General features: G+C 42.6%; 3 protein-coding genes across 4 annotated transcripts; 2 read left to right on the forward strand and 1 right to left on the reverse strand.

Moving 5' to 3' along the window:
- The first annotated feature begins 41 nt into the window (after positions 1 to 41).
- On the forward strand, positions 42 to 2,902 carry nsun5 (NOP2/Sun RNA methyltransferase 5). The gene is made up of 4 exons (XM_051425078.1): positions 42 to 1,198; positions 1,882 to 2,092; positions 2,263 to 2,427; positions 2,617 to 2,902. The coding sequence occupies exons 1-4, from the start codon at positions 274 to 276 to the stop codon at positions 2,804 to 2,806; spliced, it is 1,491 nt and encodes a 496-aa protein (XP_051281038.1). The 5' UTR covers positions 42 to 273; the 3' UTR covers positions 2,807 to 2,902.
- Positions 2,903 to 3,052: 150 nt separating this feature from the next.
- On the forward strand, positions 3,053 to 8,852 carry LOC127377319 (uncharacterized). Of its 2 annotated transcripts, XM_051425079.1 has the most exons (8): positions 3,053 to 3,182; positions 3,314 to 3,493; positions 4,400 to 4,500; positions 5,612 to 5,698; positions 6,104 to 6,251; positions 6,961 to 7,040; positions 7,148 to 7,241; positions 7,666 to 8,852. In XM_051425079.1, the coding sequence occupies exons 2-8, from the start codon at positions 3,382 to 3,384 to the stop codon at positions 8,073 to 8,075; spliced, it is 1,032 nt and encodes a 343-aa protein (XP_051281039.1). In that variant the 5' UTR covers positions 3,053 to 3,182; positions 3,314 to 3,381; the 3' UTR covers positions 8,076 to 8,852. The 2 variants fall into 2 exon arrangements, with proteins under 2 accessions (XP_051281039.1, XP_051281040.1); XM_051425080.1 differs by lacking the exons at positions 3,053 to 3,182; positions 3,314 to 3,493 and adding an exon at positions 3,555 to 4,242.
- Positions 8,853 to 11,441: 2,589 nt separating this feature from the next.
- Positions 11,442 to 27,186, reverse strand: LOC127378151 (transketolase). The gene is made up of 14 exons (XM_051426829.1): positions 26,913 to 27,186; positions 24,754 to 24,871; positions 24,134 to 24,247; positions 22,957 to 23,054; positions 19,718 to 19,909; positions 18,854 to 18,972; positions 17,759 to 17,955; positions 17,378 to 17,542; positions 16,264 to 16,420; positions 15,265 to 15,395; positions 15,011 to 15,094; positions 14,726 to 14,819; positions 14,488 to 14,610; positions 11,442 to 12,252 (listed from the first exon to the last, which is right to left on the reverse strand). The coding sequence occupies exons 1-14, from the start codon at positions 27,017 to 27,019 to the stop codon at positions 12,065 to 12,067; spliced, it is 1,887 nt and encodes a 628-aa protein (XP_051282789.1). The 5' UTR covers positions 27,020 to 27,186; the 3' UTR covers positions 11,442 to 12,064.
- Between the last annotated feature and the right edge of the window lie 257 nt (positions 27,187 to 27,443).

Below are 27,443 nucleotides of genomic sequence, written 5' to 3' on the forward strand. Positions count from 1 at the left end.
GTCAGACGAAAACAGTGCGTCAGCTTTTACTTCCGGAGTCACGACCCGTCCTCTGCCATGTGCAGGGCTGCTGGGAAAGTATTCACGAAATTGTTTTTATCAAACTTGAATGAGGAGAAGAAGCCGCTTGTTGTTCCCTGCTCAGGGAAGAGGAAACTTCTGAAGGAAGAGGAATGCGTCCGGCCAGTTGTCACAAGTTAAAAACCAACAAGTAGCGGATAAACTCGCGACGTAGTCCGGCTCGTTAGCTAGCTTAAAGTTAGTTTAGTCGCCATGGCTCTGTACGTGAAAGCCGCTGACATCCTGGAGAAAGCCGAGAGGAAGCAGGGCGCGCTGAAAACTCTAGTCTACGACAGTAAGTTTTCAAACATCAAGCAGCTGTTCGCCCTGGTTTGTGAGACCCAGAAGTTTTCGTCCATCCTGGAGGAGATCATCGAGTCCACCAAGCTGCTCAAAGCCACCAAGCTGAGGATCCACCTGGCCAAGGTGCTGGTCTACGACCTGCTGATGGGTCAGGGGCTGAAGTGCGGCGGCTCCTGGAAGGCCATGATGATGAAGCATCGCTCCAGACTGCAGGCGGTGCTGGCCCGCATGAAAGTGAAACAGAAGGTCAGTAAGAATGAAGACCTGCTCCCGGTCAGCGTCCAGCAGCCCGCCGGGGACCGGCTGCCCAGGTATGCGCGTGTGAACACCCTGAAGACCACCGTGGAGGATACTGTGGACTACCTGAAGAGGGATGGTTTCTCCTACCTGGGACAGGCCTCCAGGCTGGATGACTTCACCCTGAAGGAGAAAAGCTTTGTGAGGGACATGCACCTGCCAGAGCTGCTGGTCTTCTCTCCTAAAACTGACTTCCATGACCACTTCCTGTACAAGGCCGGACACATCATTCTGCAGGACAAAGCCAGCTGCCTCCCCGCCTTCCTCCTCAACCCCACGCCTGGCAGCCACCTCATTGATGCCTGTGCCGCCCCAGGGAACAAATCCAGCCACCTGGCAGCCATCCTGAAGAACAAGGGCAGGCTGTTTGCCTTTGATTTGGATGCCAAGCGCCTGGCCACCATGTCGACTCTCCTGCTCCGAGCTGGAGTCACCTGTCAGCAGCTGGCCAACCAGGACTTCTTGAAGGTGGACCCTGAAAGCCCGCAGTATAAAGATGTAGAGTATGTCCTGCTGGATCCATCCTGCAGTGGATCAGGTAGGTTGAGTGAGCAGTTGTCGCTGTGTGTACATGATGTGTCGGGCACGTTTGACCTTTTCTCTCACTCTTTCTCTCCGGACCTCTGGATTCAGATGTTCCTATAGCTTATAACATAGCTATATAGCTATTTACATAGTTATGTAGGAACTATAGAATAACTCAACCATTGACTAGATTGTGGCCAAACCAAAGGGTTAGTTTAGATGTTTTTATAAGTGCAGGGAACAAACTAGCAGAACTTCCATAGTGGACCAGACAGAATCAATGAAGTGATGCGAGACACTGAAACAAAGTTATTGAACTAAGTTATATTCGTTATATAGAATGAAAAAACCCAAAAACAAAACAGTTGCACGACAATGAGGAAAAATGTAATCTTGAGCCTCTGACCTGAACTCTAGGTTGACCACTGGACTAAACTACCTGACTGTATCTGAAGTAGATAAACAGGCTCCACCTCAACCAGCTACAACAGTTAAACATCTAATAATGTCACATATAATAATGTTTTTGTCAAAGGGGACATCATACTGCTGATTGAGTGCTACTTTTGATATTTACAGACATTTCACATCTCAGTATCTTCTTAAGATTTCTGCTTATACCAGAATACTAGTGTGCCTCTAAACAAACACATTATGATGTTAATTTGATTTCTGTAATCTGTGTGTGTGGTTCAGGTATGGTGTGTCTCCGGGACGATGCCTCCTCTGTAGACCAGGAGAAGAATCAGGCTCGTCTGGCCTCCTTGGCCTCCTTCCAGCTGCGGTGCCTGAACCACGGCCTCAGGTTCCCTCGGCTGAAGCGCCTGGTCTACTCCACTTGCTCCATCCACCGCCAGGAGAACGAGGACGTTGTAGCGGCCTGTCTGCAGGAGAACCCTGGCTTCAGGTAGCAACTCTTCACCTTCACTAAATCTAAATCCTTCCCTCGCCGCTCTGCCTTTAATATTAAAGTGAAACACTGGGACGGACGTGGAATCAGCTGTCAGTCTCTGAACATGCAGGCTTTACTGCTGGACTTCAGGATTTAGTTTTAATTGTTTGTGTGTCCTCCTGCAGGTTGGTTCCCCTGCTGGGTCAGTGGCCTGAACGAGGCCTGGAGCCGCTCACTCAGTGTCTGCGTGCCAGCACCACCAAGACCCGCACGCATGGCTTCTTCGTGGCTCTGCTGGAAAGATACAGTGAGGCTGGGAATAAGAAGCAGGAGCCAGCAGTTCAGATATGGTAAATATTGGGGTGCGATTTATTGTTAATTAATTGTAATTAAAAGTCCAATTGGTTCAGGATTAGTAAATCAAAGATACTTTCAGTCTTATTTACATTCAAATACATCACATCTGTTATTCTAATGCTGTTTCAATGCCTGTAATGTGTAAAATGGAAATCTAGACTAAACATATTGTGCATTCGCAGTGACGTGGAGTCGACGCCACGCAGCCCGTCCACCGGCGAGAAGAGACCCGCAGGTTCAGAAGAAGAGTCTGAAGCTTCAGAGATGGAGGACAAACCGACACCTGCAGCAGGACAGGATGACAGCACACCTGGCAAGAAGAGAAAGAGGAAGAGGAAGAAGAAAAAGAAGAAGGCAGCAACAGTGGAGTGATGATACATTTAAAATGGGACTGCTTACAGCATGTTGTCTGCAGGGACTGCTCTATGTAGGAATGTAACTGAAAAGTAAAGATGGTTTTTTACTGTATCATGTCTCTTTGCCTCATTATTGCCAGATGTTCTGCTCTTGGTTTATTGTCTTACATTTGTAAGACCAGTTCAGGTGTTTTATTTCTCTAAAGAGAAGTTACAGTTTGTGTCCAGTAGGGGGCAGGAAACCAGCGGCCAACCTGCTGAAGAAGAAGTTTATTTCCGGCTCAACAGAGTCAGCTATTGGTTGAAACACTCGTGGATTTTGTAACACACTTATGCAAAATCTTTTGTAACTGTTTTGTTGTGGCAGTGTTTCTGGCTCTTGTAGGGAAAAAGTAAGTAATTGTTGTTGATGTTGTTTATATTCTGCAGTATCAAACGGGTCCATGCACAACGTTGATTGACAACTCAATACAATGATGCGACAAGGAGAAAAACAATCGATGTTTTACCTTTTATGTACCAGGGAAGAGAGGAGCTATACTCAAAGCACAGGCCGCATCTAGCAGCTCCTTCCCCGGCACTGGCCGCACGATGTCCCCGGTGCCCAAAGTGAGACTGTCCGGAGGTCTGGAGGTCTGCCGGATTCTGAACGGGATGTGGCAGGTGTCCGGGGCTCACGGAGCGGTGGATCAAGCCAAAGCAGGTAAACTCAGGTATCATGGGAATATACAACCAGGTGTGCCAGTTTAGAAAAGAGTCTGTGAAATCACATTTGTAGCACATATGAACTGCACTCTGCATGCTATGGAACGTTATTGCACTACGGGCTATAAAAACGGTTTAAAGGTGACCTTTCCATTGTGAAAGGGTTGTGTTGTAACAGTGTAACAGACTGGAGGAGTTTAAATAATCTCAGGAAGGTATTTAAAAAGTGTTCAAAGGTAAAACAGATACTATAAATAATTTACATATGTTAGTAGTGCAACAATGTGATCCGGTGTTGGGGTAGCTAAGTATGACTTTGCAAGCTACCAATTACTCAAAACTGGAAAAAGTTGAAGTAAAGCAAAGCTACAATATGACAATATAAATGCGATATGAAACTATAACAAAATATAACAAAAACAATTCGATTCAAAACGTTAAACACTGACGGAAAATGTTTTAGCATCCTGGAATACACCTGAGGTCTAAATCTGTCCTAAAAAGACAATCCCATTTGGGCTTTTCACGTGGACCAAATTGGCTTTTTTCACAGCAGTCATTTTGACATGAAATACTAGGGTGTAAACAGGTGTTATCAATGATACTAATGAGGATCCATTCCATTTATTGTAGCAGAGCCTTTCCAGTGACTATTTGACCTTGAATGGAACAGAACCTAAATGAGGATCATTGGTAACACCTGTGATTACCCTACTATTTCATGTCAAAGTTGCTGCTGTGAAAAAGGTCAGATTTTTTTGTAATTACAGTTTGTAGTCACTACTGCAAAAATATAGTAAAACTACTAGTTTGATTACCACACCCTCTCTAACTTACTCCAGCATAGCCTAACTGCTGTTAATTAATAATAATAATAATAATAATTTGCCTCTTCTCCCTCCAGTTGAGGCCATGCAGGCCTATGTAGACGCTGGTCTTACCACATTTGATATGGCAGACATTTATGGGCCAGCAGAGGAAATATTTGGACACTTCAACAGCCAGGTACACACACACACACACACACACAGACACACAGACACACAGTGTAGTTAAATAAGCGCTTACACAGTCCTATCTGCTCTTTTAGTCAGTTTTCAGTGCATGCTGTTTTTATAAAAGGTGACAATGTGGCAAAAACAATCAGATAAATATTGAGTAATGTTTAATTATTAGTTATTTTAATGTTTCTATAGAGACGTCAGTGATCTTGCAGTGAGATGTGGTGACTACATTGTACCTGTTTTTGTTTTGAAACACAAGATGGTGCTGATGTGCCGTTGTAGACTGAAGTTGGCACTCCACAGAGGTGTGTGTGTGTGTGTGTGTGTGTGTGTGTGTGTCTGGGTGTGACATTTACAAGAAGAGACAGAAAGGAAGCAAGAAACAACAGAGATAAAGAAAAACAGGCTGCTAGTGGAAAATACCAGTGACAACATTCCCAGGTTTATGTTTGGGAATAATGCTGAAGTAAAAAGATCTAAATCAGAAACACATTTTTGTTTGCATATAAGCCAGAATTAAACTTCCGAAATTCCTTGGAAATTCCTATATTGAGGTAATTGTGAGGGACACAGTTGTCATTCATAGTGTATATTCTTGTAAGCTCCGTCCTGCCTCGTTATTGATTACTCCATCCAGCTGTTAATGTCTGTATTCTCCACAGAGCTGCAGATACTCAACGCACACATTAAGAAATGCTCTCACACTACACTCATACACACAAGCTTCACAGAAGCATAAGTAGGTAATGCTTTCTCTGCCTTTCTTTTACACACACACACACACACACACACACACACACACACACACACACACACACAGAGAGGTCCCGGTGTGGCTCAGATCAGAGATTCTGTGGCTGATGTGCTGTGACAGTCTAATGGTATCGACCGTGGTCTCAACCATTCACCTGGAATAATGTGTAGAGAGACACAGAGAGCTCTTCTCATCCAACCAGCTTGTCTCATTACACATGCTTTCCAGGTTACTATTAGCCAATCAACAAATACTCCTGCATCGTTTGTAAATCATTTGTTTACAGTATTTTTGGCAGGAAAAAACAGAATTTGCAAGATATTGTGCATGATAACAGATGATAATGTCTGATCTGTAGCTGAAGAGCCGATCCTCTGGGAATGACAGCCCAGCTCTGCAGAGTCTGACCAAATACGTGCCGAGACCAGGACCAATGGACCGCAAGGTGAGCTGCTGACATATGCGTCGAGAAGAGTGACACACTGAGCCTGACGTGCTTTACGCTGAGAATAAATGTATCCACTAGAGAGCAGTGTGTTTCTTTATAAAGAACCAGGAAATCACCTCACTGGTTTATTTTTTTTCTGTGAAATGTCCTGCTCCGTATGTATTCGTATCAAGATAGTTTATATTATGTGTGTGTTGTTTTTTTTTAACTCCCAATAAACAATGTCGGTATCAGCTTCTGTTCTATTAATATTGTCTGGCATTGTATGTTTGTGTTGGTGTATGTAGAGACATCTGAATCTGGACCTTCAGGTTTATGAAACTGAAATGCTGTTATTTTTAAAGATCCACAGTTTTACTGTTGAAAGTAGAAACTAAAGCTGCAGTGTCTCTCTGTGTGCAGGTGGTGGAGAAGGCGCTGCAGCGCTCCATGACCCGCATGCAGGTGGGCAGTCTGGACTGTGTCCAGTTCCACTGGTGGGACTATAGAGACAAAAGATACCTGGATGCCCTGGGACACCTATCCGACCTGCAGCAGGAGGGACTTATACGTACGTACACACAATACATGGAGGAAGAAATGTACATACCGCAAGAGACAACAATAAGTTGGCACACCGGGACACTTTATGTTTAATTTACATGCAGTTATACAGACACATATTACATACAGTATTAGACTCTAATACATCAGCAGACTGATTGTGGCTCATCACAGATCAGTATTAGTATCAGTGTTGAGAAATTGCAATATAATAAATGTTTTGTAGGCTTGTCATGCAGTTCAAAGCATGTCAACAAGTGAGCCTATATTTTTCAGTAACCTTAATATACGGGAAAATATAAGTTTTATACAGAAAAAAAAAACAGTGGCACTGAAAATTACAATAGTTAGTCGAGCCCTCGTGTGTTTTAAACCCTGGGGTCATTATTAATCCTAACACATGGTCCCCTTACTTAACCCTTACCCCTAAAGATTTCTATCACATTTCAACTATAGCAACCTAATCTGCTGAGGAAGGCCATTAGGGTTATTTAAACAAAATAATGTCAGCAGCAGACCAAAATGTTTAAAAAGAATCAGGCTCTAATGCTGATCACACACAACTATAAAGATTCACACGTATTGTCTGAAGGCAGTACAGTATGCCTGAAGTGTCCACAAAAGAAAGGGGATCAGTTTCTGGGTTTCTTGGATTTTTTAACTCTCAGAACACTTCAGGTCTCACCTCTGCAGGTCTTCCTCTTTTTCTTCCTCAGGTGAGCTCTCCCTCACTAACTTCAACACTCAGAGGCTGGAGGAGATCACCAACAGAGGCATCCGCATCTCAAGCAACCAGGTAACACCTCCACTTTAGTATAATACTCCATCAGACTCTCATGAGTTCTCTCTCCTCCTCCGTCAGTGCATCTATCTGTCTGTGTATTTAATGCGTCTGTTGTGCAGGTTCAGTACTCTGTGATTGACCAGCGACCTGCAGCAAAGATGGAGCAGTTCTGTCTGGCTAACAACATTCAGCTGCTCACTTACGGCACTCTGGGTGAGATACGACCCATTTCTTTAAATCCAGTCATTGTGTTTATATCATCTGCATTATTTAAATACAGAAATATCACTCCGGTAGACAAAGAAGGTTCACTTGATCTTCATTATTATAAGAAGCACATTTACCATCATGGCGTAAATATTTAAAATGGTGGTTTTCTAAAATGGAGTCAGTTGACGTGATGACACATCCTCTCTCCTCTGCCCTCCCCCTTCATCATCTTGTCTCCTTCCTCCCTCCCTTCTTGTTTTTCTCTCTCTCTCTTCAACAACTTCTCCATCTCATCTGTTCTCTTCCTCCATTCCTTTTTCCTACTCCATCCTATATTCCTCCTCCTTCCATCTTTTTCCATCCTCCCCGACTCCCTCATCTGCCCCTGTTCCATCCCTCCTCTTCCTCCATCACTGTCCTCTCTTAGCTGGCGGTCTACTCTCGGAGCGCTATCTTGGGAAGGTGGAGCCTGGTTCCAGGGCGGACCTTTACACCGCCTCTCTCTCGAAGTACAAGAACATGATCGACACTTGGGGTGGATGGAACCTTTTCCAGGACCTCCTTGTCGCCTTGGAGACCGTTGCCAAGAGACACGACTGCTCAGTGGCCAGCGTGGCAACGCGCTATGTGCTGGATCGCCCTGCGGTGGGCGGGGTCATTGTGGGCTGTCGGCTGGGCGTCGCAGGGGCGGGGCAACACATCAGTGACAGTCTGCGTAGCTGCAGCCCTGACCTGAAGCTGACGGCGGAAGATCTTACCGCCATTGAAGCAGTGACACGACGCTCCAGGGACCTCATGGCGCTCATCGGGGACTGCGGGGAAGAGTACAGGAGTTAATGGGGCTGGGTGGGGAAGGACTGACTGACTGGATGTGACAGAAGGGGTGAGGAGGAGTAAACAAAAAAAGACAGTAGAAACATCTCACACAGAAAAGCCCCATGGTAGAAAAGAATAAAAGGGTTAGGGTTTGGAAATTTCCTGTTCCTTTTGTACAACTGAAGATTGTGTCTCATACAAAGTGCAGTTATTTTACCTGCTGAATATTTGATGCTGTTAAACAGATTGAACACTTTATGCTCACACTGCTTAAGTGCTTTTTAATGTGGGGGAGAAGCTTCTCATTCAGGCTTGAAGACAGTTTCACTGAGATGCACAAACACACAGTAATCAGTGTTTGCATTTAAGTGTCAGAAGTCTTTCAGTTACATAATTAAGACAAAGTTTAGTATCTCTTTCTCAGTTGTCATTTTAAGCTGTGATATTATTCTATATTGTGTACATAATTACATATGGGAATCTGAGCTTTAAAATCACCTCAAGGAGTGTGTTGTAAAGCTAAATAATACAACTTATTTTAATCATTGTTGGTCTTTTTTGGGTTCTTATTTATTAAAGGATCATTTCACCTAAATCACAAATCTTTTCTTACTAAACTCTTGTGGTATTTTGCAATGCATGAAGAAGACCATTATACTTTACTAAGCGAGACATTGTACCTGCAAAGAAATGTTGAGTTTTTCTCATGTCGTTGTCTCAGCTGTAGATATATCTCAAAATATATGTATACTTTTGTAACTGACCCTTTAAAATTATATCATGAGACAATGTACTGTACATTGATATTCCTTTGTGTCTGAGAAATTGGCCATGTGGTAGACTGTTAGCGTGTGTATGTGTGTGTGTGAGGGGGGCAGGGGCTCAGTGAGGTGGAAGGAAGTGGGGAACCCTGTAGCACTGTCTGGCCCTACATATGACAAGACAGCGACAGTACACACACACACACACACACACACACACGTTATAGAAATGTTAGGCTCCCATCATTGTATAAATTTAACTTATAAGAAGCATGTGCTGCCTTGTATGAATGGTGAGGGAGTGTGTGTGTTTGTGTGTGTGTGTGTTTGTTATGTACAGGCAGCTGGGAGCATGTTTTAATGTGTTTTTTTGCATATTTGCATGTATAGTATGTATATTTTGAAGTCGCTGAGGTAGCAACAATTCAGTTTGACAGGAGCTGTATGAACCACTCCGCATGTGTTCATATGTACGATCAAGTGAGTGTGCGTTATTAGTGGAGAAGAATCCATACGACAGATTGACAGATATGCAGACATATGCTTAGACGGCCATCAGACAGAAACGCCCAGCCTGTCTACACTCCCAGCACCTACAGTATGTGAACACACTACAGTACATGCACACACACACAATATGTCAGTCCATTTTACTTTTCTCTCTACACACACACACACACACACACACAGCTGACACACTCTGTCCACCTCAAAGACCAGACAGGCTCCTGCTGCGCTATAGGAGCGAGGTCACAGGTCGTCCTAAATATCACATCCAATCTTCTGTGGTCCTTCTCACCACCTGGAGTTCAGTCAGTATGGCGTTTAGTACAGGACGATAACACTGTTAGTTAAAAGGACAAAGAGGACCTTATTGATATTCTGCGCCACCTTAGATCTACACGCATTCACAAACACTTTAAAACAACTGGTTTAAGTGAAACTTGTGTGCAGTGTCTACATTTAATACAGATTTATACAAATTTCTCAGCTCCATGAAGAGACGGCCCGCTGACCTGAGAATAAACGCCATAATACAAAGGTATCATCTGATAGATACTAAATCTGATCCATTACTTCAGTTATAATAGTTACAAAAACTAGTACTAGATACGAGAGTATTTTAGATCATTATGTAACTGCTGACATATTTCTACCTCCAGGTTTGTTGATTTTTAGTTTCTCTACTGGTTAAAATCATTTTCAGAACTACTCTCTTTATGAAGGCATTCAAAATCTAAATAGCTCAAAAAATATTGTTAAAGCTAAAGTTGAGCTTGTTTTTCTTGAAACACTTTGGAGATACAAAGATTTAATCCAACTACAATTAAAGTACAGTAATAGTCAAACTGTATTTTTTCCATTTAGTGTAGAATCAGTTACAATACCTTTGTTATTTATAAATTATTGTAATGACAATTGTAAATGTTGATATGAAATTGAGTTAATGCTGGGGCTTTGCCAATATTTGCAAAGTGCAGGCTGACTGAATCTGAATGAAAGAAGATTTACTTAATTTATCCTCAATGGGGAAAAATTAAAATGGCATACAAAATATCACACACACAGCGTATTTTACTGTCACGTACACACACTGCAGCCTGCGTGAATTTTTCAGAAGGCTTTTCAATTATTAACACACATTAAATATGCACACCACATGGTGGATGTGGGCTTGTGTGATCCTACATACTTCAACCAGGCTCTTTAACCTAAACTCAACCAACCACACTATGCAGCCTGTATAGGATGACCTCTACATACAGAACAGTACATTTATATATATTTTAGTCATAATAGTTTAATAATTTTTGTTTGTCAGGGCCATCACAAAAAAATATGGAGGATCTGGAGTAATCAGGCAAAATGACTTCTTGATAATCCAGTCTGGACACACAAATTTATATCCTCTCAAAACCACCATCATCATTTTGTACGATTAGATGTCAGATGTTGGTGGACAGATGTCTCAGTTTGGATTAAAAAACAGAAATCATGTTCTGATGGTGGCTGTGATTCGATCTACTCTGGTTGAAATTGGATGCTCAGAAAGGACATGACAGAGTCGGATTGTTGAACTGTGACTTTTGAAAGAAACTATCCAGAGAGTCTGCGCTCAACACAGACCATCAAAAAAAGGCAGAGGAGCAAGACTTGCTCTTAGCCAAGACTAATGTACTACACTAACACTAGTGCTATGCTGTGTTACATGCTGAAGTACAGTTAGCATGATGACAGGTCTTTTCATTTTGAGGGATCCCTGTTGTGTATGTAAGTTTTGAATAAGTGGGATTTCTGATCTGTTGGTGGCATGAGATGAAAACCTTGTGGAACACAAGAGGAGATAGTTTTGGTGTTCTGTCCAAATGTCGTCACCACTAGAACAAATTAACAATAATGAAGAGTCTTTATCAAAGGTTTCAGCCTTCTTACAGAGCTAATAATACTTTGAGTGTAAGAAAATAATGGCTAGGGCAGAACATTATTTTCCTTGGCTGAACACATACGCAACAGTGAAAAAAATTAATTGTTTTCCCAGATGTGAGTTAATAGGATGCTGTAACTGTGACAACTGAACCGTGTTTCATGCAACCACAACCCACAAGAAAGACCGCACACACAGATATTGTGAAGAAACCATCCCTTTATTGGTGTGAAGCAGTCCCATCCAAGTCAGGGTCAAAAGGGTTAAAAACAGTCAGTGCTCAAACAGACCAAACCAGAGTTCTTCCTCACCCTGCTGGATCTAGTGGGGTGGGATTTACAAAGTCGTACTGGGTGCAGACGTACGAAACGCTGCGTCGAAGAAGTGAGAGGGGATCCACAGAAAATAGAAAAAAAGACTTCACTTTACTCCAAACCACGTTCACTGCTTTTACTGAAACACTACAGCAGTACCAGAACTTTCTCTGGGAGGTAGGAAGGGGGTTAGAGAGGGGAGGTGTGGATGTGTGTGTGTGTGTGAAGGGGAGGGGTGTGTTTACTGAACTCACAAACTGATGGGGTAAAATCTGGGGTCTCAAAACCACATTGATGACAGTTAAAGAGAGAAAACGTTTCATTTTTTCATTTTTTATTTGTTCTAACGAATGCTTCAGATTGTTTTGTGAGCAGGAGAGCTTTAGTGGGCCAGAAGTGCTTCCCCTCCTTTTGTGGTGGTTTATTTGTTTGTTGTCTCCATGGTGATCACCAGTTAACCACGGACTCCTTTACCATATTGTTGCCGCTGCTGCCGTTGCTGCAACGTGCTTACTTGGCGTTGGCGGAGCTGCTGAGCACCTTGCGGACCGCCTGAGTGATGGCGTCACGGTCAATGCCAAAGATTCGGAGCAGCTCGTGGGGCTTGCCGCTGCGGGGCACCTGGGAAACTGCCAAGCGGTGGACGTTGAAGCCGGTCTCGTTCACTACTGCCGAGCACACTGCCTCACCCAGACCACCTGAGGAATCAGAATAAAGAGCAGTCAGGACTATTGATTAAAGGGTCAGTTCACACAAATCAAACACAAAGATTTTTAAAAAAATTGAATTTCTCCAAATATTGAGATTATCTTCTTCTTATTATTATTATTATCATCATCTTATATTCAGAAGTCTTTCATTTGCTCTTTAATCTTTTGATTTCCACCCTTCTATCATATTAAATCTCTCGCACCTCCACGGGCAATTGAGCTCTGCAGTGATGTGATGTGGGCTGACAGGACGGACGCCACCCTCCCAAGACTTTCTCAATCCTCTTCTGCCTCACTTTCACCCCCCTGAAGACTCTCCTCCCCTTCTCTCACCCCCCTTTACTTCTCACTCCAAACTGTCACTCAAACATTTGTGACTGAGTGAACATGAAAGCTGAGGAATGACAAAGTAATTAGATGTTCTTAGTCCTACCTAATAACATTTCCCAGCACTTGGTTGAACTAGCCGGCGGCTGGTGTGTACATTAGAGAGACATGTTCTGTATCCAAATCGCATATTATATGCAAATTGTATCTCTGCTTTAATGCTTGGAGTTTGTTGTGTGTTCATGTAGGGAAAATAAATACTTAAAAATGCCTGCATGTACACAAGAATTTCTCAGTTTTTTGTGTGTGTTGTTGGATACTGACGTCTGAAAATCCAACACACAATAGAAATTGAAGACCTACTCGTAGCTGATAAAAACAGAAATAGTACGGAAGGTTGTGTGATGGCTCTGGAGCAAGTTCAGAAAAGATAAGTTCCTTGGAATAACACATTTTTTATCTATTTGTGAGGGTTTAAGATTTGAAATTGGCCGTAGTATTTCAAACAGCTTAGATCTTGTGTCATAAGAAATGAATGCAATATACCAATTTATATCAACTGTCAAAACATTGCATTGTTGTGAACATTAGTATAGTATTAAGAATGTAGCTGAAAAATGACCCTGTGGATTTCTGTTCATATTCACACATATTTGGGTACCTTGCACTGTACTAGACTGTAAAAGCTGAACATAATCATAACTTTAATAAAGCTTGAAGACAGATTATGTTGTTAGCATTCAATGCATCTAAAGCCATCCATCCATTTACCTATATGTACACCACTTCCCCCCCTTGTCCCACTTGGTTTCATCCGTCTGCCAACACACACAAAGAACCACCAAAAATATTCTTAGAAAGCTTTCCTTCTTATCTGCAGTTTCCACAAACGTGTACAAGCTTGGCAGGAGTTGTAACATGTTCACTTGCATGTAATCAACTACTCACATGAATCAGAATATAGGTGTGTATGTGTGTAAAGCAGCTGCATGTAGGACGACAAACACACACACGCACACAGTAGAAGAGAGAAAGGAGGGGAGAAGGAGAGAAAGCAAATTCTGGACACTCGTTTTTGTCATGCCGGTACTGTATGTAGGTCAGCGAGAGCCCAAAGGCTGGAGTTGAAATTAAGAAACACTGACAGGCTCTCCCAGCTCCTCCTCTTCTCCTCCCCACTCTATATACTGTTTATTTCACCTTTTCTATATCCTCCATCTCTCTTCCCACCCACAATCTCCACCCCAATGGTCTGCCACATAAAGCATCCCTGCACTTCTGTCCTCTATTTCTATCCTCATCCTCTCTCTCCTCCCTCACTCAGACTCTAGCCTCATTGGAGCTTCTCTATCTGCAGACAGACCTTTGTCCTTTGCTGCTCTAGGCATTTTTATTCATGAGTTGATACACAAACAGCACAAATACGCAAGCAGCTGCATAATAATCCTTATGCCTGCTCGTTTAAAGCTCTCCTGCTAATGCGGTGGACTCCATGCAGATGTGACCTCATTTTAATTGGACATGATGATAAAATTCAGTAGATCAGACAGACGTGTGACAGGTTGGAGTTGAACCCTGGATGGTACAGGCTGTAATGCACCACGCATGAGCAGGTCAAGAATATTAAAAGTCCCCCCTCCATTCAAAAATCTATTTTGAAGATGAAGAGGATGCCTTTTTAAGGACTTTAAAATAGGAATTATACTATTTTTATTTTTGTGGGAAAAGAACACATCACACACACATTATTGTTCCAAGCAGACTATTTGTATATGTCTTAATAGATGTCTGGAGGGAATCTGTAAAAAAAATATTTCACATTCGGTTGTATTTTTTTTCCAATTTTCCATATTTGTTTTGTTTTTGTGAGGTGATTTGTGAGTCCCGTCTCCTCACCTTCATAATAATGGTCCTCCACTGTGATGATGCGTCCTCTGGTGGCCCTGGCGTTGTCGATGATGGTCTTGGAGTCCAGGGGTTTGATGGTGAAGGGGTCGATCACGCGGATGTTAATTCTTTCTGAGGGAGGAGAGAGGAAAGTGGAGGATGCATCTCAGTCCGACTGATAGTTCACGTATATTTTATGCTGACATAGGTTGGTTTCATTTGTTTAATGTCTGTTCTTTCTTTGTACCTTTCTTCAGCTGTTCAGCAGCAGCCAGAGCCTCGTGGAGGGTCACTCCTGCTCCAATCACGGTCACATGGTCGTCATTGGTTTTATACACAACCTGAGTGGGAAGGGAAGATATATGTGTTCGTGGGGTTCATTAGGAAATTTGCACACAGTCAGAATAGTCCTTTTTAATAATGATAATGAGGGCTAAAAGTCCAAAGAGCATCAAAGAGTTTAAAGAATAAATGTAAATTATGTGGTGTCATAAACTGCATCTTGGAATGGTAAGATGGTGGTGGTACAAACCTTAGCCTGACCAACATGGAAGTCCTCATTGCAGTTGTAGATGATGTTGTTTTCTGGGCGGCTCGTTCGGATGAAACACAACCCCTGAAACAAACAAGTAATAACCTAGATGAGTCTGTACTCTTTAAGACCATAACTGGGGGACTGGATCCCCTACAACTTATCTTTTACTCTGCTCTAAATCTTTAGAATATTTCTGCTCAGGGTTTAAATTTGACCTTTTTTCATTTCTTATAACAGGTGACTATGGGTACCTTTGTGTTGGCGGAAAGCTCCACAGCTTTCTCAGTGGAGACACCGTCGCTAGGGTAGAAGACGGTTGCTGTGGGAATGGCTCTAAACATGGCCAGATCCTCCAGACCCATCTGAGAGGGTCCGTCCTCACCTAATTATAAACACATATCAGGACCAAACAGACAAAAGTCAGGTACAGTACGACTCAAGTGTTTGCTGTAGACTGGAAAAAATAAATTCTGGTATGGCATGCATTCAGTCTGGAAAGGCGGGCATGCAATGTACCTGCAGAGGTGGAGAAGGAGGAGAAAGGGGAGGAGGTGAAAGAGAATCAGGTTGCTCTGTCATCACCTCCATGACACAGAGAGACAGAGAGGGGGAGGAGGAAGAGTGCTGATACCAGGAGAGGAAGATGGACAACAGAATAACGGAAGAGGTGAAAAGTTTTGGGGAAAAAGGTTTAGGATTCAGGAAAATTAAAACCACGACATACTGAGGAGAGATTCAACCCACTGCAGTGAAATCAAACAAGCAAGCAACAGGTGATAACACAAAAAAATAAATATCTTCCAAAGAAAGCTTATTCAGCATTTAAAAATCAGCTTGGATATATACTTCAGTGGGATGAATCAATCCAAAAACATAATTGTGCCAAACTGGACTGAAGGAAAAGGTGTAGTGAGAGGAAAGGTGGGTCACAGTGAAGGTCATAATGAGTGTGGCTACTTCAAACTACAGGCCAAAAGTCACAGAGTCTGGGGTTGGTTTCATCTGGAGGACCAATAATATCATTTTAATATTGAGTATGTGAAATAATAATAGTATAATATTGGTTCGGCTAGCATACAAGATCTCTCCACAATGGTATACACTAACAAAATGTTCATTATCATCAAAAGGCCACCTGCTGTTACTATTAATGTGCTGTGTAACAATGATACCAACAAGATGTACCACTGAAAGGGTCAAAGGTCAGCTCTTTAAGGTCATGATTGGTGAGAAGGGAGTCATAAACTGACCGATGGAGACACCACAGTGGGAGCCGCAGAGGTTGATGTTGCTTTCAGAGATGGCGGCCATGCGGAGCTGGTCATAGGCCCGGCTGAAGAATGTGGCGAAGGTGCTGGCAAACACCACGTTACGGTCCCGCACGGCACAACCTATTGCCACGCTCACCTGCAGGAGAGAAGGGAGAGAAAGAGAGGAGGGTCCAATTTTATCAAGAGGATATCTGTATCAAGAGGAGGAATCCTACTGACTTCAGTGATCCCCTAAATTCTTCTCTAGCGCTGAGTGAAGTTTACATTTTTGGTTTTTAGTGAAATGTCTCTTTTTACTACACACATTCATGTCTCAGAATAAACTGCAACCACTGTGGCGATCCCATAACTTTTGATTGGCATCATCAGGTTACAATTTCAATTTTGTCTAAAACCTCTGTTTATGATTAAATGCTATTACTGGCACAAGAACACAGAAGGAGAAGGGAAGAAAGTCTGAGGTTGTTACTACTCCATTAACACTTGTAGTATAAAGACCAGTTTCATTGTGAATAAGTGTTTCAGTGTTTTAACCTCCTAAAACTAAATCACATTCCCTTTGGTATCAGCTGCTACTTTGTGTTTAATGGTAATTAGCTAATGTTTGCATGCTTAACTAAGATGGAGCATATGGTAAACAACCTGCTGAGCATCAGCCTGTTAACATTATCAGCAGGCTGACATGAGCATTCAGCTCAAAGCACAGTCTCACAGAGCCGCTAGTAGCTGTAGTCTCTTCGTCTTGTTTAAAGCAACAAGGAACTTTTATTTTGCGTTGATTCTGATCAAATGAACCTGACACGTCATATATTGTCAAATGATCTTATCTTATTTAGTGAATGGATGTTTAATAGCCTCTATGATGTGCTCAAAGAAAAAGTTACCTACAATCTATATTCAACTAGCTTCAGTTTAAGCTTAAGATTCATCTTAATTCAGTCTCCTTTTATTCACAGAAAGTTATTTTTTGTATTATTAGATTATTCACTGTATTATAATTGTAACGTCTCGATTCCATACAACTTCACAGTTTGGGCACAGGTTCAAAACATCTCCAGTCATCCAACAGAGAGAGCCAACATCTCTATCTCACCATGTTCTGCTCTGCGATGTAGCACTCCACGTAACGGTTGGGGTGTTCGTTCTTAAAGAGCTCAGAGAAGGTGGAGTTCTTGGTGTCTCCATCCAGAGCCACTACGTGATCGTTGTAACGGCCCAGCTTGGCCAGAGCCATGCCGTACGCCTTCCTTGTAGCAATCTGGTTTCACAGGGACAAACACCAATCAGTTAACTACATTCAATACAGACAGATTATTTGCTGATACCCCAGCTTGGATGTAATTATTCTATTCTATCTGAAAGGTTAAGTTAACATTAAGTGAACTTTATTTGTTTAGGCAAATATTAACAACATAATATTAACTTTTTGAGATTTTTCAAGACATCTGAGCTCGTCTGCCACCACTGATCATACCTTGTCTCCAGATTTGTAGCTGGGTGCACTTGGCATGCGGATGTTGCGGAGGCTGACAGGGGATGCGTCCTCATTGGGTGGAGCAGGATAGAGGCGCTTGTTACAGCTGATGATGCGGCCCTGCAGCTCTTTGATCACACTGTCGGCCATGTCTTTGGGCAGGGGTTTACCGTGCCAGCCCATCTTATCCTCAGCCGCTGAAAGACACACACACGAACACAAGTGATACAACTGCTACTGTAGTGCAGTATAATACATGACAATAATAATTTATTATAAAGCGGAAGTTATAAAAACAAACTTAACAATAAAAGTGGTGCCAAACAAACATAGACTGTTTATGTGATCAAAGTAAACCGTGTGTGAAATGCTCTCCAAACCAAATTCCTCCTGATATGCTGCTTACTTATCTCCTCTACATGTATGCAGGTGCAATTACAAACACAAATAAGATAAACCGCTGGCCAGCTGTCGCATTCCTAACAATTGTCCACTTCAGTGGGTCACAACAGACTACTTCAAAAGGTGAAAGGTTAGAACCAAGAGACCAAGGGCTTATAACAAAACTCACAATTTCTGTGTATTTCTGTGTTCTATGTATACAAAGACATATTCCTCTCTTAGATACACACACCTTGCAGTTATAACAACTGTCTTTTTACCTTTCTTTGTGTCTCCTTCTCTCTCACCAATACACGTGGTCACACACACTCCCCTTTACCGTTATCACAACACAAGCACAATGGGCTGCTGCAGTGAGTGTATCCTACACATTCTGAGGGATTACCGAGCTGCAGCAGCTAAAGCACTAAAGCACTGTCTGGATTACAGCGAGATAGGGCCCCTCTGCACTGACGGTGGGTCCCCGAGGCAGTTAAGAAAACTTCTGACAGAAATATTATTCCCAGTCAGTTGTCACCGTTTTACCTAGTCATCATTTAGAAACAGGCTTTTGGAGCAATAAACGCCCGATGCTGTGGTTATGAAACATCGGTTGGATATCACCATTTGAATATAGGGGTTATATGGTTTATACAACAACTTCATATACTCATTCACATACTGTGGATGACTGTGTGTGACTGATTGTTGTACCTGGGATGCCTTTGCCCTTGATAGTCTTGGCGATGATGGCAAGTGGCTGGTGGCGGGGCTGACTCAGCACCTTACACAGCTCCTCCACACTGTGGCCGTCCACAATGATGGCATGCCAGCTGGGAAAACAAAGGAGATCAAACTTTAAACGTAGTTCTGGTGTGTTGCTATGCATTCTGAGTGAATATAACTCTGGGTACCTTTATTTAATAATCCTAATAGGATTCCTGCATGCCCCTAAAATCAACACCATCTTTCAGTCTACTTGTGATGGCGCTGCAGCACTTTATAGTGTATCAGCATTTTAGCCCATACAATGCAAGTGTCGGATGAGGGATGAGGCCGGATTTGACACCAACCCAAGATTTTCACACACATATATATATATCATAGACTCTTTGGACACTGTTTCAAAAAGTCAGATGTCTTCTCAACTTTGACTTTTGCAGTATGTTTCACTGGGTTTTCAGGGTTTCAAGATGCAGAAAGTTATGCTGCATCATCATTGACACAAACATAAACTATAAATGAACAAGGACCATAAAACTGGATCTAACGATTATTGCCATCATTGAGTAATCTGTGAATTCTTATTTGAACTGACTAATCATTTAGTCAAGAGCACAAGGTGATTAAAATTGCTTGTTTTTTACTATTTAAAGGGGAATTACATAAAACCAAGAACAAATCCACACAATTTATGAGCCAAGAACCAGCAAATATTTGCCGCTTTTACTCAACAAATGACAAACAATTAATTGATTATCAAAGTTGCTGTTGATTAATTTTCTTTAGATTGATTACTCAAATAATTGTCTAATCTAAAGGATGCACACTTTCACCAGCAGCTCCCCCCGAGCTCACCCAAAGGCCTCACAGCGTCGCTGGTACTTCTCCACATGGTGCTGGAGTGGAGCCGGGTCGCTTTGACCCAGGCGGTTGATGTCCAAGATGGCCACCAGGTTGTCCAACTGGTAGTATGAGGCGAAGGCCATGGCCTCCCACACCGAGCCCTCGGACAACTCTCCATCACCCAGCAGGCAGAACACCCGATAGCTACAAACAGAGAGAGAGATTTCAGGTTTTTTGGTAAATGTGCACAGAATGATAGAAAGAGATGAATTGACGGTGGAGAAGTGTAATTTTCCATATCAGCTCCATTTTCCCTTTTGGCACATCCTCCCATCCACTGATGCCTCCTATAGGGCTCAATGTGACAGCTGACCCTCACACCTAAAACACACACAAACAGACACACAAACACACACTCCACCCGCCGCGCTCTGATCATCCTCACTCGTTGCTCCCATGGCGTAACGACTCCTGACAGCTTTCCAGTCAAATAGACACATTCTCATTAAAGCTGGAAGATAGGCCGAGACACGTCGCATTACAGCACGCATTCCAACCCCCAGCGCAAAGAAAAAACACACGGCACAGAAAAAAAAGAGGAGGAAGGGAAGAAAGAGGAGAGAGGAATTCTTCAGAGGTGAAGAGAAGAGAGAGAGATTTGAGAGTGGAGGGGGAAAAATATAAAAAGAGAGTGCTACCTTGCAGTTTCTAAAAGGTATCCACTCCTCCTCTGAAACTATTCATAATGATATATACAGATGCTCTGAAGCAAATCTGGAAAAAGTGGCAGCTTGTGTTCAGTAATAATGCAGTTTGAGCCTGCATTGGTCTACAGTAATGGCAGGATCAGGAGGGTAAGGCCCCTCTCTATTAAGTTTGTAATCAGTAATGTTTATCTTTACTTGCTTTCAGATCACTTTTACCATATCTGGGGGACTCATAGCATAAAGACACACAAAAACTAAATGCCACATTTTTATTAAAATATAGAATACCTGACCTTTAGATATTTGTATTTTTTTGTGTATAATCTAATCTAAAATCTAATGTTCTAATCACTATGTGTCATGTAGACTATAAAGGCGACTTAGTCTTATTTTGAGGTTTTAAAAATGCAGGTATCAGAGGTCAAAGTTGCAGGTTGTGATAAACTGCTACACAGTCTTCCAAACCAACGTGGTACAAGAGCAAGAATAACGTGATGCTACTGACACACACACACACACACACACACACACACACACACACACACACACACACACACACACACACACACACACACACACAGTAGTAGTCTGAAGGGCATCCAGTACAACTACAGCAGGTTGAGGCAGTGCTTCAGCTACAGGAGTAAAGTAATCCCTCAGGAGGTGTGAGGAGGATGTGTGTATGTGTGTGTATGCTTCATTCTTTTATCCCGTCTTTGCAACCTGAGATTAACAGATCAAGACAAGGTGATACCTCTACTTGAAAAGAGCCCAAGCCTGTACAACTGACACACACACACACACACACACACACACACACACACACACACACACACACACACACACACACACACACACACACACACACACACACTTTGTGTCACCCACACCATTACAAACTGCCAACACAAAACCAACGAAGAAGAAACTTCCAGTCAATACACTCGGTGATGAGCTAAGTTAACCAAAGCCTGAATGAGCATGAGGGGGAACCCTGTATGTGTTTTATCCAATAATCTCATATTTACATGTTTACAACTGCAGAGTATCGAACCAGTCACGTAAGCATGAAGCAATGAACAGTGTCAGTTATCTCAGCACTGCTGATAAGTGTATCTGACGGGTTCATTCATGTATCGTATTTTAATAAACCACACCCTCAGAGAAGATGCTGGGTATGTTTGGTTGTTTTTAGGATTCATTTCCTGCTACAGTTTAACCAGAAATAAACATTAAATGTGACATATTCCATCCCAGTTTGCAGATGCTTTTACATACTTACACACTGCAGTGTAGGTGAACCTCTATTAGGGGTTTGATACAGTTACCATTCATCAGTTTGTCTCACATTATGTTATGAAACCACCGATGCAGCCTTCTAAGTGAGTGTTGAGCTGTTATGTTGCAGCGAATTAGCTTGACAAGTTGCTCTGAGCATCGCAAGGGAACAGCATGCATACACAATCACACACGGCGTACACAGAATCATATTCATGGTGTATACAGTATAATCTACCATGTATACAGAGATGCAACAGAAGCACAGCTTGGCCTTCTTTTTAGAGAGATGAGGGTAAAGGGTGAGGCAGAGAGATGAAGGGGGGACTGTGCTCTTGCATGTGTGATTATTAGAGCAGAAACAATCGAGTGCACACAGAATGCAGAGTGAGAGATATCAAGGGCAGCCAATTCAGACTACATGTACGGCATTCCCCGGCTGCCTGTTTCGCTGCATCTGTTGTGTGTAAAAAACAAAATTGCCTTTGAGAGCGTCTTGCTCCGTTTGGTCCACAATGAAATGTGTCAAACTATGTTGCTGAAATTCAGAGCTCGGCTCAGATATTTGGATCTTCTGTGAAAAATTTGAATGGAATGTGTTGTGTCCCATGGCAGGCCACAACTATCTCGTTCTCTCTATTGTTGGACTGAAAACCACGAGGCTGTTTCTAGATCACACTAGAACAAAGGAAACACATGAGGACTCATTTGCAACCCTGCTAACATTCAGCTGAGTTGTAGATGACCACTGTGATTTCAGGCCTGTTAATCTATTGAAATGTAAACAGCTGCAGAAGTGCACACAAAAAAAAGATTTAATCTCAGTTTCTGAATTTGAATTCCACCTTTGTGACAAATTAAATCACTTGATCTCTTCCTGGAGTTTTTCCTGATCTCAGATTGCTGAGCATGGCTCCTCATTCATACAGATCTGGATGTAAAATTGATCAGAGGTCAGCTCTTCTGGCTCTCCGAGTGGCTGCGTAAATGTCAACCCAGACCAGGCCTGTCAGGTACGGTTGGATGCAAAGCTGCAGGCTGAAATGTCACATGTCACCACGGCTCGCTGCAGCGTACATTATGTCATGCATAATTTCATACCGTCTACCTTAATGTGTGCAGATGCAAGCTGGGCTGCTTAATGCATGTCTTCGTTTTCTTTTCAAGGACAATCTGTGTGTGTGTGTGTGTGTGTGTGTGTGTGTGTGTGTGTGTGTGTGTGTGTGTGTGTGTGTGTGTGTGTGTGTGTGTTTTTGTGTATGTTACCTGGCCTTGTCAAAGTATTTTCCAGTGTAGGCCATTCCACAGGCAGCTCCTAGCCCCTGACCCAGAGATCCAGTGGCCACATCCACAAACTGCTGCTTCTGTTAGCACGCACACACACAAAACATGCATCTTACTCTGCAGCCCTGTAGGATAGCTCAAGTTTGCAAACACAGAAAGCATAAAACAGTCATGTTGTCAGGATAGTGGCTACAGTCTGTGCCGAACAGTGTTGCATTAATGTCTGCAGCAGAGGAGAAAGGAGCAGAGGACGGAGCATCTCTGTCACACAAGAACATCTTTGTCACTGTGTCTCTGCCTGCATTCAGTTTGTCTGTTATCTATGTGCTCATGTCTCTATATGCAAAGAACGTGCAGCATGTGTTTTGTCTGGAGATATACATCTGAAGTTATCATTATTTAGCTCTTTGGCCTGAAGAGGTAAAACTATCCAGTATTTTAGAGGGGAAAAAGCAAAGATTACAGAAAGGTTGGAATACGTATACCTAAATTTTGTACTGCATAAAGTTGTTAATTATTCTTTTTCATGATCCTGTTAATCATAGTGAGATTTATCTTGCAACCCACTTGGATGGTCTCAATTCCCCAGGTTGGGAGCTCCTGTTGGGAAGCTCATTGCCTCTTCATTTTTATACTGCAGTGTGAGAAATATTCAAGATTGAGATGAGATTATTCTAAATTGCTGAAAGGAAGAGTTTGCATATTTGATGGTGTCAGTGTGGCTACATCCAGTGTAATAGTAATATTTTAAGATTAAATCCCAAATAAGCTCAGAGCAAGCAAAGTTTGGCAGACAGCCACATGCAGGAAAAAGCCAGAAGCAAAGTCAAACTTAACCTTAAGCACAAAACGTTTGCAACATGACCTTTGAGTTGGTAAAAGATATCATGAAACAGCTCAGGGAACAGTTTTGAAGTCTAATCAGAAAAACAATGACTCAATAACTGTGTTAATGGATGAAGAGCAGGCCACAAACATTGCCTCAATATTCATTTACTTGTATAATCGTACGTCTATTTACTGTCAAAATACCAGTAAAATACCCAAAATCAACACAAAGAATGGTGGGGTAAGAGTTTTAATGTTTTCATAATGCATATGTGTTAAAATAAAAGACTTTCAGACCAAGAACTTCTTGCAGGTCTGAACGTCACCTCACCGGCACAGGGTGTCCCTCCAGGATGGAGTCAACCTTGCGGAGGTTAAGGAGCTCGTTCTCCTTCAGGTAGCCTGTCTCCGCCCACACAGCGTACAGCACAGGAGCAGCATGACCCTGGGGACGCAGAGGTGAAAGGTTAGAGTGAAGCATCATATACTCTGTACCTGATTTTCAAGAATTGCTATCACAGTTTATAAAATGCTCATCAAGCCTAAGGAGCTTTAACATAAGTACAGCATTCAAATCAGTGCATCAAATCAGGAATGTACGGAGCCCCTAAAAGGGACATGGGGGAAAAAAAAGAAAAGAAAAGTTTCTAGTGATCTAGTGCGCACTAGAAACGTTTAAGTTTTTTTTTTTTCCCCCATGTCCCTTTAGGGGCTCCATAGGAATGACATTAGGCAAAGTAAAGTCTGGAATATGCCACTGCCATCTTACAGACATCAGGCATAGTAATAAATGTGTAACAGCCTTATATAAATGAGTTATTTGGACATTGGTGACACTATAATAAATAAATAATAAATATATGTATGCACATGTATAAACACATTCACTGTCTTTAAATATGTGTCACCTTATAATTAGTAAATCGGCTGTTTTAGATGTGTGTGTTTTACCTTGGAGAGGATGAAGCGGTCATTGTTGGGGTTACGGGGGTCTTCGGGTCGGTACTTCATGGTATGAAAGAACAGTACAGACATGACCTCTGCCACGCTGCAACATGATGTGGGATGACTGCAACAAAACGATGGCGAGACAGGAATTAGATACAGAAATCCAAATAAAAAATTTGTTGTGCCTCCAGATTACTCAGTTCAAATCTATAACCATGTTTCAGAGCATACTGTTCACACACAGACACAGAGGAGAGAGGAGAAAGAATGCAGACGTAAAAGAGACACAAAGTGGCAATCAGAGGTGGAGTTTGACTCTTTGAGTTAATTCTTGCCAGACCAACTGTACTCAGAGAGTTACGCAAGACAGACAGTAGGCAGGCTGACTTTATCAGGGTCAGACAGTCTGTAAGTACATATACAGTATGTCTTTCTGTCTCACACACACACACACACACACAAACACACAGAAGTGTAAATGCATTTGGAGGATGTCTTTCTTTCTCTCTCTCATACATGCACACTCACACATACATTACAAAGACATCATTCAATGTGTCGTCCCAAACTGTTAAAGTCAAGACAATTCAATACAACATAGGTTAATAAGAGGCTTTATATCTGGAATGTTATTCTTCTCTTTATTTTCAAACCACATGCCAGTAATACCTCACTCTGGCCTCCTCCACTGAAGGCCTTTTTCTTTACACTCCTGAAATGGAAAATGTAATCAAATAATATCCAATAAGCAAAAACCAGTAGGAGATGACGAATAAGTACAACGTTTATTTGGGATGAAGGATGCTCTATGAAAAGTGCTATAACACTGACCCAGATAAGACAAAGGAATTAATAAAAACTAAGATGAATAGAAAATGTAGGTCACAATCTGTTTATTCTGTACATGTTGCAGTTTTTGTCACTAACATCTCAACAGACTTGGTTAAGGTTTGGAAACTCAAACTGGAATTTTAATAATTTTTCGGCTACTTAAGGCTCAATCCTATGGTTACTAGGAACAAGAGTGCTTCAGGTGTAAGCCTCCCATTCAAACAGCCTTTCACTAGCAGCTGTCTCAAATGACTTGAAGAACAGTAGCCTACCTGGAGATCAATCATGAGAAATAAAATAATAAAATATAGGCAACAGTATATAATAGACATATACAGCAACTGCAGAGTCAACAGGCCTGTCTAAGGTAACAACTACCTACTTTGTGTAGACTATGACAAGTGTGATAGCCATATCTGGATGTTAAAAAAAGGCACGCAGAAATGACAGTGTCACACAATTTATTCTCATTTTAATCACTTATTCTTTTTATCTCCCCAAAAACGTTGCAGTGCGTTTGTCAATTCCCCTTTTTATTTTGAAATGTCTCACCGGACGTGTCTTTCCTATTTCATTATATCTCCTTGACGTCTGCACCGGCGCACGCACGCAGGCGCGGGACGGAGCGGCAGGAGCGCGTCCGTGCGTCCGTGCGTCTCCCGGTTCCATTCCGCTGCCGCCCCACGAGCTGCACCACTGGCAGCACGGGATCACGCACCGACCCGGTCTCCGCTCCTCCTCCTTTACATAACCGATCGCAGAGTACGCGAGGGGTTCAGGGAGAGCATACCGCTGGTGCACCTGCAGCACTCTCTGCAGCAAATCCGACACCGTTTAATAAATGTTTTATGGTTTGAAGGAGCGGTTGTTAAATAAATGCATCCAGTGTCGTTGCTCTCAGACACTTAGGGCGCTCGTGAATTGAAATCCAGATGTGAAAAGGAAAATAAACTCTTTGTGCGTAAATTGCGCACGATGCATATTGCGCACAGGACTGTTTTACGCCCCGCGAAACTAAGACAATTTAAAGTCAAAGTCCTTCAGTTTCAGTATGCTACACCTCGCAGGTCGCAGATATTCTGCATCTGCAATATAATAAAGCCATTCTGTAGCTTTGTGCTGCTGCTGTGCTGCGGACAGTCAGTCCATCAGGAAATGGTCTTAATTTACTTTCTTTATAAATTCCAGCACACGGTCACTTTGAACTTTAAACAGTAAAGTGCTTTAAATCATGTAGTAACCGACCCAGGACAGAAACCATGTTTAGTTGTTTCCCCATTACTTCTTTCTATCTCCAGCGTGGATTAACCTTTCCATATGGACCCTCTTACCCGCTGCCCGCTGCAGTTGTCGCCTTGATGGAGTTGATCCGCAGCCGGGTGGCGATGTTCCTGAGCGCCTGCACCGTCTGCTGGTCCGGTTTATGGTAGTCCTCCATCTGGCCGATGCACCGAAGAAGAGCGCACACACGCACACACAAGCTCGTTAAAAAGAAGTTAAGAGTTAAAAGTCCCCGGTCTGCTGGCCCGAGAATGAAGGCTGCGAGTGTGCAAGAGGACGATGGCAGCAGGGGTTAAAAAGAGACGCTGGCGCTGGAGCTGACAGGCAGAGGGAGGGGGGAGAGGGGGGGGGGGGGGAGGGGGGCGTGTTCGCAAGCAAAGCCTATGAATATGGCTAATCTCGGGCTAAAAGGAGCCTACAGTTACTCCAAACTGTCACGCGTGAGCACAGCCAATAGTACACGCTTACACACAGTCAGGCACTTTGTGGTCAGGTTCAATCTCAATACATGTATTATATTAAGTTCCCTCTCCCTTTGACACATACATTCAGGAGTGAGAATAAAAAGGAAACAACCTGCA

This window comes from Dicentrarchus labrax, unplaced genomic scaffold, assembly GCF_905237075.1.
Source record: "Dicentrarchus labrax unplaced genomic scaffold, dlabrax2021, whole genome shotgun sequence".
Lineage (NCBI taxonomy): Eukaryota > Metazoa > Chordata > Actinopteri > Moronidae > Dicentrarchus > Dicentrarchus labrax.

Excerpts from the sequence above, each read along its gene's own strand:
- nsun5 (XM_051425078.1), top strand. The coding sequence starts at position 274 with ATGGCTCTGTACGTGAAAGCCGCTGACATCCTGGAGAAAGCCGAGAGG. Across the intron at positions 2,093-2,262 it reads CAGGAGAACCCTGGCTTCAG|GTTGGTTCCCCTGCTGGGTC; the intron begins GTAGCAACTCTT and ends GTCCTCCTGCAG. Across the intron at positions 2,428-2,616 it reads GAGCCAGCAGTTCAGATATG|TGACGTGGAGTCGACGCCAC; the intron begins GTAAATATTGGG and ends GTGCATTCGCAG.
- LOC127377319 (XM_051425079.1), top strand. The coding sequence starts at position 3,382 with ATGTCCCCGGTGCCCAAAGTGAGACTGTCCGGAGGTCTGGAGGTCTGC. Across the intron at positions 3,494-4,399 it reads GGTGGATCAAGCCAAAGCAG|TTGAGGCCATGCAGGCCTAT; the intron begins GTAAACTCAGGT and ends TTCTCCCTCCAG. Across the intron at positions 7,242-7,665 it reads GCTCACTTACGGCACTCTGG|CTGGCGGTCTACTCTCGGAG; the intron begins GTGAGATACGAC and ends GTCCTCTCTTAG.
- LOC127378151 (XM_051426829.1), bottom strand. The coding sequence starts at position 27,019 with ATGGAGGACTACCATAAACCGGACCAGCAGACGGTGCAGGCGCTCAGG. Across the intron at positions 15,095-15,264 it reads AGCTTTCCGCCAACACAAAG|GGGTTGTGTTTCATCCGAAC; the intron begins GTACCCATAGTC and ends TGTTTGTTTCAG. Across the intron at positions 14,820-15,010 it reads TCCATGTTGGTCAGGCTAAG|GTTGTGTATAAAACCAATGA; the intron begins GTTTGTACCACC and ends CTTCCCACTCAG.